Genomic DNA, 14470 nt, shown 5'->3' on the forward strand with positions numbered 1-14470 from the left:
TGAAAAAAGTACGAAAATCTCGTGGTTTTCAGGCTGCCAAAAGGTATGCCTTCAGAAATTTTGGTGGGAAACCATAGATTACTCTTACTAGTACCCAAATGGATCGATTAAAACAATAAAATCAATTACCTTAATTTTTGTTTGGTCGGGGCTCATTATGATGACTATTTGACTGGGCTATTGTTAATTGTTAATTGTTTTTGAAGGGACGGATTCAAGGATCTAAAGGTTCAAAGAACCCCACACGTCAACCGAAGCTTATTGTGTTCCCAAGTAGTATGCTAGTTAGACAAACCAATACCTGTGTTCTCTGCAAGAACCAGGAGTTTTTCCCTATACTATGTAACGTATCAAAATCTGATGGGTAAACGAAATCCCTATTTGAAAGAATTCTATAGGTCTGAAGTGGAATAATAGTCTAGTATCACCAAATGCGATAACGTTTTAGAAGATTAGATAATATCAGGTATCATGGCTAAAATTAGAACAGCCAAATAGAAATAGAAAGTTATTTGCTACTTATATAATATTATATAAAGTATTGGAAATTTGAGGTTAGGCGTAAAATATCTATTGATCGGCGACATAATGATCGATCGAGTAGCATAACGTAAAATCTAGCCAGACACCTTGGCAGAAATTTATTGTAACTAAATGGTATGCAACTAGAGGAACTAAAAAAGCACATGGCTAATTGTTATAAAGTGAGAAACAACCTATAAACATTATAAAAATATATTGCATGTAATAAATGTACTTAAAACCCAAAATAGAAATAAATTAATGTATTAAGGGAGTAGGAGGTTCATAGGCGCATGTATACTGTAGTGGATTTGCATGAACCAATCAAATGGTAGTAATCGATGGGCGGCAATAGTGAGCCGATTCAAATGTATTTATATATATTTCTAAAAATGACAAGATTTAGTAAATTTTTACTGCTCAGTTTATGTATTGGATATGGCCTGAGAAAATATAGAATATCAGATATATGATATAAGCAATAATTTAATAGATTGGCACGAACTATTTGAACCTTTAAATGGAGGTAAATGAACACTAACGTTCATTAGTGTAATAAATATTTGGCGTAGTAGCAAATTATTCAAATTTATGTAAATTTGCAAGTCGGAAATGAAAATTGTGAAAAGAAAAGTAGAACTTGCCCACTTGCCTGCCAGACACTACCATGGAATGTCACCAAAATTTGTAGAGCACAATACCCTTTATTGTACATTTTAAAGACTTAGAGTTTTAATCTTATTATTAATTTTCTATAAGACTTTGTAATGCTGTATTAAAGCAAAAGTCATCCAAATATTTATTCAATCCCTTGGAAGAGACAACTTCGGCCACCAACAATCCAGGACTACCAGGAATTTCGGATCGCCGCCAGCAACTTATAAAAATTCAGCATTTGAGTGGAAAAATAGTCGAAATAAAATTAGGGCGCCCTCAGTGCTTCGAGTGAAATAAAAATAGAAGCTAGCTTGTCGGAAAGGTTTCAAATATTAAGAAATTAATACAAAAACTTGCGCAAGTCTTGAAAGGGTATAAGAAATACTTTATTGAATAGGAATGAGTCAATTTATATATCAAAAGTACACCAATTAAAAGAATATTAAGTTCTAAGCTTGTAATACTAACGTTCACCCAATCATTGATTTTATAATACAATTTGTAATAATATAATGTAGCTCTGGTTCATTGGATGAATTGATTTATCTATTTCCATCAGGTGCCGAATCTTACACCCTGAGAAATATATTTATTATTGAGAAATTTACTGGAAATCATAGAAAGTAATATATTTGAAATTATTGATTTGTCAATTTATCATTCTTTGATTTGGGAAACAATATATAAAGTGAGATTACCTAAATCAGCAAGCAACAGCAAGTCGATATGAAAGCTGCATGCAAATAAATGCATATTATCAATGAATTGAAAAGCACATGGTGAAGTTTCGTGCTATAGAACTGAAAAATAGTGTACTGATCTGTGATATTTTATCTTGATTTTTGTTCTTGTTTTATTGTATATTTTGTTGCTCTATATATTTTCTATATTGATCTGATTTTAAAATTATTCATTTAATATATGTATCAATTTTTTTACGGTGTACCATTCATTTTACTCCCCAATACCATAGAGTACAAATCTCATATATATTTGTTAATTATCAGTATTAAATTATTGCGAGAACTACTGAATGAGCCTATTAAGACTTTAGCGAAATTGTATCCTAGAAAACCACGACCAGATTTTATAGTATTTTAATTCTCATGCTCTACCGATTGAAGCCAAGCCGAGGCAAATCGTTATTCATTAAAAAATAACGTCAGAACTAACATCCCATTCATCACCTGGTTGCTTGTTGCAATCCAGTGTGATATGCTTGGCAGTCTCTTCGGACAGATTAGTCCTCGTGACCTACGTGAATTCCACTCCTGGCCTTCTTTGAAGGTCCTACCGCTAAGGAAGAGGTGGCCAAGTTGCCTCTAGGGCGCCCGGCCACCCTTGACTCAGCCTCTTGACCCACATTTGTGCCTGGAGTTTCACTCATCTCCGATCTCTTGGGTTTTTTTCTTTTTGCCCCTACGAAACTTTGATGGGACAGAAGCCTCACCACTCCCAAGAAGTTTTGCCTAAATGGCCGTCCTTTTTTGGGCGGTGGTGAGGTTTGGTCACTCCACCCAAAACTCGTGACCTATGTGAGTTCCACTCCTGGTCTTTTTGTAGGTTCTTCCGCTGAGAGAGGGGACGCCAAACTGCCTCTAGGGCGCCCGGCGCCTGACCACCCTCGATTCAGCCTCTTGACCCACATTTGTGCCTGGAGTTCCACCCATCTCTGGTCTCTTGGGTTTTTGTTTTTGCCCCTCCGAAACTCTGCAGGGTCAAAAGCCTCACCTCCCTCAAGAAGTTTTGCCTGAATGGCCGCCCTACTTTAAGCAGTGGTGAGTTTTGGCCTCTCCACATAAAAATTCGTGACCTACATGAGTTCCACTCCCGGCTTCTTTGTAGGTCCTTCCGCCGAAGGAGGGGTCACCCAATTGCCCCTTCCCCCAGGGTCCCTGGTCACCCTCGAAACTTAGCCTCTTGACCCACATTTGTGCCTGGAGTTTTACCCATCACCTTATTGGACATCAAAATAGCCCTATAAATGCACTTGAAGGTTAACAGGGCGTTTGTTTGGAGGTCTAATCAGCTAATGAATGAGTTGAGAAGATTTAAAGACACCTGGCTGCAATGTAACTACTTAACCCCTGGACTGGAGAGCTCCCTTGATATGCTGCTAATATCCTGTTGATTTACAATACTCTTATGACTTTCACATGAATTTATTTTCACTTCTTCTTATTGATTCTATCTATGACGCACATGATATTATATAGAGCACGTATCCTCCCTATAGAGGAGCTAGTCAATCCTTCTGCTCGATCTGTATAATGGTTCAGATAATATGTGTTGGAAATTTGAGGTTTCGCTCTAAAATTAACGTCGAACATACAAACAACTAACAAACGGACACGAGCGTCAAGTCCAAAGTAAGAACACACTACGCTCGTTCAAATTATGTTATAATTAATTGCGAGCAGAAAATAAATTTATCATTTTGAAAAAATGTTCATTTCATGTAAAATTTTTCCACCAGTACAAATGAAATGGACATAGTCTTCATGCTGTAGGCCTATCATTGAATTTCATAAGAAAAACTTTAATAGATCACAATAAAATCAGTAATAATTTATATTCTTCAGTTATAAGGTACTATCAGACACAAATTCGCAGTGAAACAAATATTTTAGGTATTTTGTTTGGAATTGGAAAATCAAAAGGCTGCCTGATGCAAATTGTGGAGGATCTAATCGATACAAAATTTTATTGATGTATTGAAAAAAATCAATATGATTCTCTGAGGTTTTAATTATTGTGTCTTCTTCAGTTATCTATACTATAATAAAGGAAAGAATTGGCTTATACAAATAAGGAATAGGGAATTATGTTTGACGCATCATCACATCTGAACTACTCAACTGATTCATTTGAAATTTTGCATATAGATTCTTAATTAACCGAGGATGGTTATATGCGTATTTTCAGTTCTTCAAGATTTCATCACGTCAAGTTTTTAATTTGTCATGCTTCCAATTGTTGTATAGAAGCAGCTGAACATTTCTTTTAAAAGGGACATTAGATGATAGGTATGATTGGGGATCCTATTCGAATAAAATAACTGATATTTTGTCACATTAATTTTTTTTCCATCATTTTGAATTCAACTTCATTTATTTTAAATTGGAAGGTAGTCATATGACAAAGTTAGAAGACAGAAAACTAACGTTGCTGGTCATATGATACAGAATTCCAAGAGAAAATGAATGGTGAAAACCGCACCGATTTCTCAAACCGTTCAAAAGTTATTCTCATTCAAAGATACTGATGAATCATCCATCTATTCATCATCTTTACTGTAATAATGGAGAGAGCTGGCTCATATTACCTACGTGAAATTATGTAGGAAAATATATGTTTGACGCGTCATCACGTCTGAACTACTAGACTGATTGATTTGAAATTTTGCATGAAGATTCTTTATTAACTGAGGATAGTTATATGCCTATTTCACAAATTTCGAATTTTTTATCACGTCAAATTTTCAGTTTGCATAGTTTTAAAATAGACCCTTGCGAAGCACGGGTTACCTACTAGTTGTTTCAATAAAATACAATGTAATGATGAGATATAGATTTTTCTTCTATTAATTCATAATAATGAAGCTTGAGCCGTTGAGACAAAGATAACAGAGGCTGAATCACATTGGATGAATTTTCTCAAAGCAATATAAATCAGGAGACCAACGAGATTGCTTCATATTAGCCTTAGAGGATGCTGATTAATGTTGACTTCCCAGTCCTATTCCCACCGAAATGAGCCGTTGTGCTCCACCAATTGCTTTTTTAGGGCTCCTCGAAAGAACCACCTCAGCCATAAAATAAAAAGCTGAAGACATTTCGCCCTCTTTCATTTTCAAGAGAAAAATAATTGGACCAAAGTTAATTTGTCTGATTATTTTAATGCACTGTAAGTGAAAAAGTATGAAACAAATGTCTTCAGAGCTACGTTGTAGCTCATTTTCCTTGGATAAAAGCAAGAAAATATGAGAGTGAGTAATAGAAGAGTTGAGAGTTTAGATGGAACATTTCTTGAGAAATTCCTAGTTAATCTGAAAGTGAATTAGAAAAGTTAGATAATTAGCCCTGTGAACGTTTACTCGAATTATATATTTAATTTCACTCGAGGAAAATGACTTTCAGGAGAAATGCACTACTCGAGCATCATCGAGCTATAAAACCTTCGAAATGATCAAAATTGACATTTTACGAACATTAACATTAATAATGCGAAGCACGGCTCAAGCTTGATTATTATGAATTAATAGAAGAAAAATTTATATCTCATCATTACATTGTATTTTATTGAAACAACTAGTAGGTAACCCGTAAAACATTACGAACATTTTACGAATCACTCAATATTCCCTGCTAGAAAAAGTACCTCTTCAATTCTAAAATTAAATGTGCAGCGGAAGCATGTTAAATAACAAGAATAATTAGAGATATCAGTTTGTTAATGAAAAGTAGATCATATACTACTTCTTTATAATCATTACACAAACTCATATTTCACAGAGTATACAAAAACATTATTTTTACTTTCCTTGCCCTATTACCATTGGTAAGGAAAGTATTGCTTTCCGAAAAAAATTAAGGTACCCCAATTTGTAAATTTCTATACGTTTCAAGGTCACCTGAGTCCAAAAAAGTGGTTTTTGGGTATTGGTTTGTATGTGTGTGTGTGTGTGTGTGTGTGTGTGTGTGTGTGTGTGTGTGTGTGTGTGTGTGTGTGTGTGTGTGTGTGTGTGTGTGTGTGTGTGTGTGTCTATACAATAAATGTTCAGTTACATTTTCACCTAAAATTGAAAATAAGCTCGAAATTCGAGAAAATGTGATTATTTCAATTGCAAACTCTTGGCAACTTTTGATTCTATTAAATAATTCACTATGAAGAGATAGCAGACCTCGTGTGTTTCCAGCGTTATTGTCCTGTCACCAGCTGGCTCAGATCTTTGAAATTTGAATGGGCCAGTAGTAGACTTGGGATGCGCGGGAACACTAGCGTCAGGTGATCAATTCTCATAATGGCAAGGAAAGTTGTGTGAGTGCGCCACACCAGATTTTTTTCATTTCGTATTACGCGGAATCACTGAAACCCTGATGTGCTTCAGGTATTGGTGTGCTCTGCAATATTCTCGCCATTGAAAACAGCCAAGATCCACGCCGTAATACTCCTTTATCGACTTCTAGTATTCTGTCCAAACGTCGACATTTTGGACTAGTTCCAGCCTCATCAACATGTCCAGTTCAGCAGTAAGAGCCATAGATTGGGCTAACTAGGTTAGTGACCGGTTGAGCGTGAATATTAAACGACTATTGAATCCAAGACAGACGCTGAGGATCCATACTAATGGTCACCCAGCCGATAGACTGAGGATTATCACCATTGATATAATACATTTTAGTGATATAATGGATAAATGGTGGGATCATTTTTTTTAAATAAAAATCTTAAAGAGATCAACCCTAGAAACGAATCAAGAGGATATTTCAATGTTCCGCTTCTAGAATATTTTCAAATCCTTCACTTACATACTGACAACACGTTATAGAGCCTCATAAATAGTCAGTAAATTTCAAGTGTGGATACTGTACGTAATAATTGTATGGATATTCCACTCATTAAGAGGAAGTTACATGTTAGTTTCATTGCTCTTCGACTGAGTAATAAACGTGTGTTGTACTACAAATAGTCTAGACTAGAAAAATTTGTTCATACTACAAGAAAAATCTTGTTTCAGGCAAAGTAGACAAATAAGAAACTATTCCTGATATAGGCCTAATCCTCAACTATTCCTTTCAAATTGAAAAAAAATAGAATATAATACTAATGCTCTGGTCCAAAAGTATTAAGAGCAGTATCAAAGTTAGAGTTCACAACTCCATTGTACAGAGCATTCTGATATATGGCTCAGAAACATGGTAAATGACAAAGAGGGACAGCCAGAGACTGAACGCAGTAGAAATGGATTTTCTTCGAAGAAGTTGCCGTGTATTTCGGATGGATCAGGTCAGGAATTTGGAGATCAGGGGAAGAGTCGGGAAGCAGATTTCAACAGTTGATGTGATCAAATAATGAAGGCGACTTGTATGGATGGGACACATGCAAAGAATGGATGATGAACGGTGGCCCAAAAGCATATTGAATTAGAATACACCATGAAAAATGAAGAGGGGAAGACCACCTGAAACTTGGATGAAGCAAGTGAAGAGTGACATCCGCGAGAGGAATTTGGCAGAGAGAGATTGGATGGATAGAGTGAGATGGCATGTGGGATGTTAGAGACGGTTTGAGCTGTGAATTGAACTCGCGATATATAAACATTGAAATTGAAATAAAAATCGCAATACCCTTTTTTGAATTATTTTATCACATGTTTCAACATTGATGCCATTTTCAAGTGATATGAAGTATTTAATAAATAAATACTGCTGGAAGATTCTTATTTTTGATCTATAGCTCTTAGCCCTATACAGAAAAGAGACAATATAGAATATAATACATTTTTGCATAAAACTTAAGTCCAATAATGCAAGCTGTATTTTTTTGATAGTAGTAACAGCTAATGCTAATGAACTCTGGATAATGCTAATATCTATACTTTATAGAATTATACTTTGGATAAAAGAAAATGAGACTTGGACCAAAATCCGTGTTGCCATTTTTGTGGAATTGCTATATGCTCATGCAAGCATATAATCTGACTGGATGTATCAAATTTGACAACACTGTGCAGGGTTGTCACATTGAATAATATTCAGTCATATCAATAAGGTCTTGCATGAAAAGGTTGCAATTTTGCATAATTTGGCAACGCGGATCTCTTTCCAAGTCTTAACTTGTTTTATTCGGAGTATAGTACTGTATCGCAATATCCCCCCCCCCCGTAGCATCGCTTAACACATAATTGGAGCTAGCTAATATCCTGTCATCAGTTTCCAATTTGTTACAAGCTAAGCATATATTTGCTAGCATTTAAACTGAAAAATCGTTCCAAAACTAGTTATTCAGGGTGCTCTTTTAAAGATTCCTTGCAATTTTGCAGAGAAAGTGAGAAAAACAGTTATGATTAAGCTTTTCTATAACAACAGTTCGTGATCTTTCCATACGGTTGCAGAATTTGGTTTGCCTAAAAGCTCAACTGCCCAAAATAAATGTGGTATTAATGGTTGTTGTGATTGTTTGACAGGTACTTGGATGTTCGGTCGAGCCCTCTGTCACCTCGTCGCCTACGCCCAGGGCACCAGCGTCTACATCTCGACTCTGACCCTCACCTCCATCGCAATAGACCGATTTTTTGTCATCATCTACCCGTTTCAACCGCGAATGAAGCTGTCAACCTGTCTCTCCATCATTCTTCTTATTTGGATATTCAGCATGATGGCAACTCTCCCCTATGGTATATACATGCATCACGGACCCATGACAGGACATGAAGACAGAGTTTTCATCTGCGATGAGAACTGGCCCTCTGAATCATTCAGACAGGTAATTTATTCACTTTTTATCAAGTCCTACTCTGTTTCAAAGCTGGTCAGCAAGATTTTTAATCTCGCATGCATTGAGTCTCTCTATGCAACCCTCTCTTCTGTAGAAATAATCACATGCATTACCTCTTCCATTATATTTAAGGCATGCTGTCCCAATCTTGTCTTTTCGTATACATTTTTTTCCTGAATATAACATAATGTGTTTTCCTTCTTCAAAAACAAATTGGATTTATACAGAGAACAAAAAAATAATTTTTGAGAATACTAAGTTCATATAAGTTGATTTCAAAACTCTGTGACTGTGACTACCTCAGGAATGCTCAATAATCTCAATGATGTATCAAAAATCTTCAGATAGATGATGTCTAAATGCTCCTGTTATGACTAACATCTGAATATAATCACTATCGATCTAATCGCTAATTATTCGGTCTTAAAATTTTCATATCTAAAGCTCATTCATGTGCCGTACGCACAAACTTCTCAAACTTGATCTTTGAATTTATAAAAAATAGATTCATTTCCCTTTTCATTTGAATTAATCTTATTCAAATTTAAACGTTTCATCATGAGAAGAAAACAGGTACAGTAAAGTTATCATTTTCATGATAAGCCTAGAGAAATAATTTCTATCAGGCTCGCCTACTACCGTTAGGCCTACCCCGTTATTCCCTTTCAGGAAGAGTGGGAAAAACTGAACAATAATAATAGAATCCGGATAGGATAGATATAAATTGAAAACAAAATAAAAAAAACCCTATACAAAGTTAAACTTTTGAATACATAATTCCTCCAAGAGTATGCTTTGAAATAATAATAATAGAAACAATTATTATTCAGAGCACTTCTATCACAACAGAGCAAGTCCTAGTTTAAAAAGTTAGTCACTACTGTTGATAGTTCTATGAACAACATTAGCACAAACTGCTGAAAATTGATGTAGTATTTCCTAAGCTATGACTACAAATAATGATAATCACGAGCACTAAGAAGCTTGTTGTAAAGTATTTTAACTACAATGAAGAGAGTTGGGAGTATCTGACTAAAAAAGAGCAAACTGGAAACAGGAAAAGAGATCTTGTCACTTCTCTGCCGAACGGTACAAAGTGGATTGACTCAAAAGGACAATAAGGCCTTAATAATGTTGTTTACCATCAGTCAGCCAAGAGTTTTATTAAAGAACCCACCTCTCCATGGGCCTTATTGACTTCGCCAACCAGTCTTCCGCACAAAACTCGATAGCAATATCGGGTATTCCAAGTGGTCTACTGTTGTAGACAAAACATTCATTTTACGTCTCTGCAGTAGTTTTATGGATTTGAGAAGCAGGCAACTCAATTGAATGTCAGGTTCAATGATCATCTAAAAATAAAAGATTGTCTTTCTTATAATCTTCAAGTGATCAGAGTGGACACAAACTGTCAGTAGTAGGGGGGGGGGCGAGTGGAGACTGAGTGAATCAACAAGAATTATATGAGGAGTCGATAAAAGGAGAAATAATTGAAGTTAGCAGAGGAAAGACACAGGGTAAAATTGGAATGGGATCAGATTAGATGAAGCAAGTTCAATATATTTATTATAAAAACACTAATTATTATTTTGGTTGTAAACAATTTAAGCAATATCTAATCCATTGATTCGCGTGAATATGATCTGCTCACCAGAATTTGAGATGCAAAATGATATTGCTCCGTGACAAACGTTTCAATAAAACTCTTAGGAAGTTGAGAAAAGTATGTACAGTGAATGATAAAACGAGAATTGGATGGTTTGGTGAGAGAATAACAAAATGTTTAACGTTGAAGCGCTTGAACAAGATTAGAGAGGAAATATGTTTTTCTGTCGCGTTATGGGAACGGTGCCAAAGATAAACATTAATTTCAGTTGATTTATCCGTTTTTGCGCTCCATAGGTGCAGCGATCGATCGTACGCACTTTTCAGTCTGAGATTTCTCTTTCACTAAAAGCGCTATATAACGTTGAAATTGTTCAGTTTGAACGACTGTCACGTTTCGCATCCGAACAAACATCATAAATCTGAATCATTTCGGAACAATAAGAAACGAACAAGGGTAAATGTAAAACAACAAAAAAGATCAACAGTTGGTTTAATCGAGTTGTGCTTTAAAGTGAGCTCAATGTACTGTACACTCCTATACAATTACAGATCACACATACGATTGGATTGCTTGTGACATTATGATAAATAACTTTTCATGATGCTATTTTCATAGTAACAATCATAGAGAAAATGGATAGGTATCACCTATAAGTACATGGGTACTATTGGGTAGTTACTAACGTATCGTTACTAACAAATGGATTCTATTTTTCTAACTTGATCATTAATTCATTTCGAACAAATCTCTCATGAGCCTGCCTCATAACATATTCCATATGTAAAAGTATGCTCGAGCTTCCTCAATACATTTCAGATATCATGTAGTATTCATTCATAATGTTTTTCATCTTTTAAAATCTCAAGTACATTGCGAAAAATATCCACGTTTCTACTATTCTTATTCATTCTATTCTGTCATACTCATCAAGATTCCGTAAATGTATCTTAGCATGGTATCTCACATCAAACACATCTATAAAACCCACCAAACACGAATTCGAACAGATGTTACAAGTCAAGTAGAACACCAGTGCCATGTGTTGCAATACTAGTAGACACTCTTTCAGCACATTGTTGATTCACAACTGATGTTCTGTTCGTGTTGGCACACGTTTATTGAACTTGTAAATCAATAGATATTTTTCTGGTTCCACATCTCCCAATATTCGTTTCCTCTCTTTTCTGTTTCTTCCTTTGCACTGTCTGAATTGTTTCCTCAATAATCAACCATTATTATTCAAGAAGTATTTTATCAAAATGGAATTAGGTTATCCTATCCAATTCTCACACCTTGCTTTTCTGTAGTAAGTGCTGAACCATCATTCAAATTGGTGAGTGCAGCTGCAGAGTAGTCGGAGAGAAGAAAGGCTCCCTCCGCTCGTGTAAGCGGAAAGCTAATCTGGATTTGTGGATGCTGTATCTCGACCATTGTTCAACAAACGTGATCGTTACAGTTCTTGTTCTTGCTGATGGCTTGTAGCCCATTTCAATTTCAGTTACCCGGTTCTCTCTCAAGAATGACCGCAAACTACATGTTGCAACGCCACCAACCAACCTTCGAGACAATTCAGTTAATACAGCGGTCTCTGCTAGCCAAACAATGTCTGCTTCAGAAGTCTTGCCCACTTGCGGCTACAATACACCTAGCATATCAATTTCGCGCAACGCAAATGAGTAACGGGATCGTGATCAGCAGTTTAATTGCATTTGGTTGGATGCTGCTCCCGGATTAAATTTGGATCACAACTACCTGATGCATGGAGGAATATGATTTCATGCTGCGTTTAAATCTTATTATAATATATAAAATTTGCATATTATTCCTTCACGTAATTATTCAATTCCTACCAACCGAAAATCAAGTAACGAAGCAGTGTGTGATTACATAACCTTATCTTTTGGACAACATTAACATTTTATCAAAATTTTTGGAGAGAAATAGTGCTGGCTCAGCCTAGTTTTTCCTCCAATGTCATAATTATTGTATTATGATTATAGTATTTTATACAATAAATGAATGAATGAAAAGTCAAGTCTATTCCCAATGTATCTAATGCTCTGAATCTAATGGATATGAATAACTGAATTAAAGAAACGGTATACCAATTCTTTGGACGAAAACCTTTATCAGGATGAAACTTTGAATAAGCAACATGCTTCAATGAGAAAATATAATTTGTGAGCTACTGTAGTTGGTCACAAACTGAAATCTCATCACACCTTCACTCACTTGTCAGCTGTCACTCATCAGCGTCACCGGCCATTCACTCATCCGACACAGTCACGAGGTGGAGAAAAAGGGCCCTTTGAGCAATTAATTTCGAACATGCTACATATTTAGTGAAATGATTCTGAAGTGTTGGACAGTTTAAATAGAAAATGTGGACGTTCTTGAGTTTTTTACGGAGTGCCCCAGCCTCAAAAACCTCTCATTGTTCATTCTCCATTTTCTGCGATTTTCGCCATCGAATAGAAGAAAACTACTCCCGCTTCTATTTTAGATAATCAAATTCCGAATGAAATGAAATAAATTCACATCTTTCTATCTTCATTGAGAGCTGAGTTACAATTTTTGAGTAAAATTGGGTGGATTTTTCAATCAACTATATCTTTTGATCTTCACTATTTAGAATCATGATCCAAGATCTCTCTAAGGATTATTTTGTGCTTCACAACCTAACATCAGCTAAACCGTTCTATCTCATATGGATTTTCAGGTACACCCGATAGCAAATTGTGTAAACCTGAATCATTGTGTAAGATCTCAATGTGGGAAAAATAAAGCTAATGATGGTGGTTGAAGCAAAAAATAGAATGTGTTTTTCGAAATACGAGGAAAATTGTTTCTTCATCCATTAAATTTGAATTTGAATTCGAATTTATTGATATAAGGTGCAACTGGAAATCTATCTGAGATAGAACGGTGTACCTGGTCTCAGGTTATAGAATACAAACTCATGCAGAGAGGGATTTTGAATCATTATTTTGAATTGTGGGAATCAGAAGATATAATCGACTAAAAACGAAAATTCCTCCTAATTTTGTTTTCCCCGGAAATTTGACTAGTTTTTAAAAATTATTGTAATTCAATGAAAATAGCGAACTCGGAATTATTTAATCTCATTCGCAAAAAGGCAAGAGTGATTTTTTACGTCTGATGGCTCGATTAAGCAAAAATAATTGCAGAAATTTGCGAAAAGAACAAAATAAATATCCGAGGTTTTTGGGTGGAAAACTCTAGTGCTAGAAGGTCAATACCCCAAAATGATTGCACAAAAAAGTTACCGCGTTGGAGTTTTTTCCAGCAGAAAAAAACTTGGTGACTGGACTGATCGCAATATTTTCCATTCCACATTTTCCATGGTTCCACTCATCTAAACAAATATAAAATGATTTAGGAGCTCGCATTATCTGTATCACCTATAATAATTATTATGAACCTTAGCTATAACCCGTTTCTTTCAGAAATTATTCTACATTCATTTCAACAATTACAAAACTGTAAGTATTACCCTCCATATCATATCCAGTTACGACCAGATAACACTTAGGATAACAGTTTTCGAATGTTTTTGTGTTGGTGACTAGCCAATATCGATAACATATTCCAGCGGCTCCCATGAATCATTCATTTGTTGACTTTCTGTCTGGCAGGTTATTTTTCTAGGCGTACAATCATCTGATAACGCAGCATTTTGTTACAAAAAAACATTTTATTGTCTATTCGAACGAGATACAAGAGATGGATGTCGCAGAGCAATATTTATTCCCGTGAATTTATTTCTTATGAGGGCGTGAATTCAGTAATGGAAAATCACCTTATGAAAAAACATTTTATTTTCTTTGCGTATTGTGTATGGTGTATGTAATATCAATGCTAGTCCATAATATATTGGATTGTGGAAGTAAACTCATACATTCGAATAATAAATACATTTTGAAATTCTCCCATTTATTATGATTATGATCTGAATTCTCTAACCTTTCTGAGTTATGCACAGGTGAATTTTGTGCAATTCTTCCTATGGATAAAACATCCATTATTCTATTTCATTTTGTTCTCTAGTTGCAAGAATTTATTCCCTTAGTATAATGTAAATAATATATCCAGTGCTCAAAAAATCTGCTACTTCAGTCCAATGCTCATGCTTACCTTAATAATATCGGGACACCGAGCTTC

General features: G+C 35.3%; 1 protein-coding gene across 2 annotated transcripts in view; it reads left to right on the forward strand.

The window, feature by feature from the left end:
- Positions 1-14470, forward strand: part of LOC111058767 (prolactin-releasing peptide receptor-like) — a 297162-nt gene that overhangs the window by 146461 nt on the left and 136231 nt on the right. For both annotated transcript variants that reach the window (XM_039439860.1, XM_039439868.1), the window contains exon 4: positions 8369-8667. In XM_039439860.1, the coding sequence (XP_039295794.1) occupies positions 8369-8667 (299 nt within the window). The remainder of the gene's footprint in view (positions 1-8368; positions 8668-14470) is intronic.

This window comes from Nilaparvata lugens, chromosome 1, assembly GCF_014356525.2.
Source record: "Nilaparvata lugens isolate BPH chromosome 1, ASM1435652v1, whole genome shotgun sequence".
NCBI classification, from domain to species: Eukaryota; Metazoa; Arthropoda; class Insecta; order Hemiptera; family Delphacidae; genus Nilaparvata; species Nilaparvata lugens.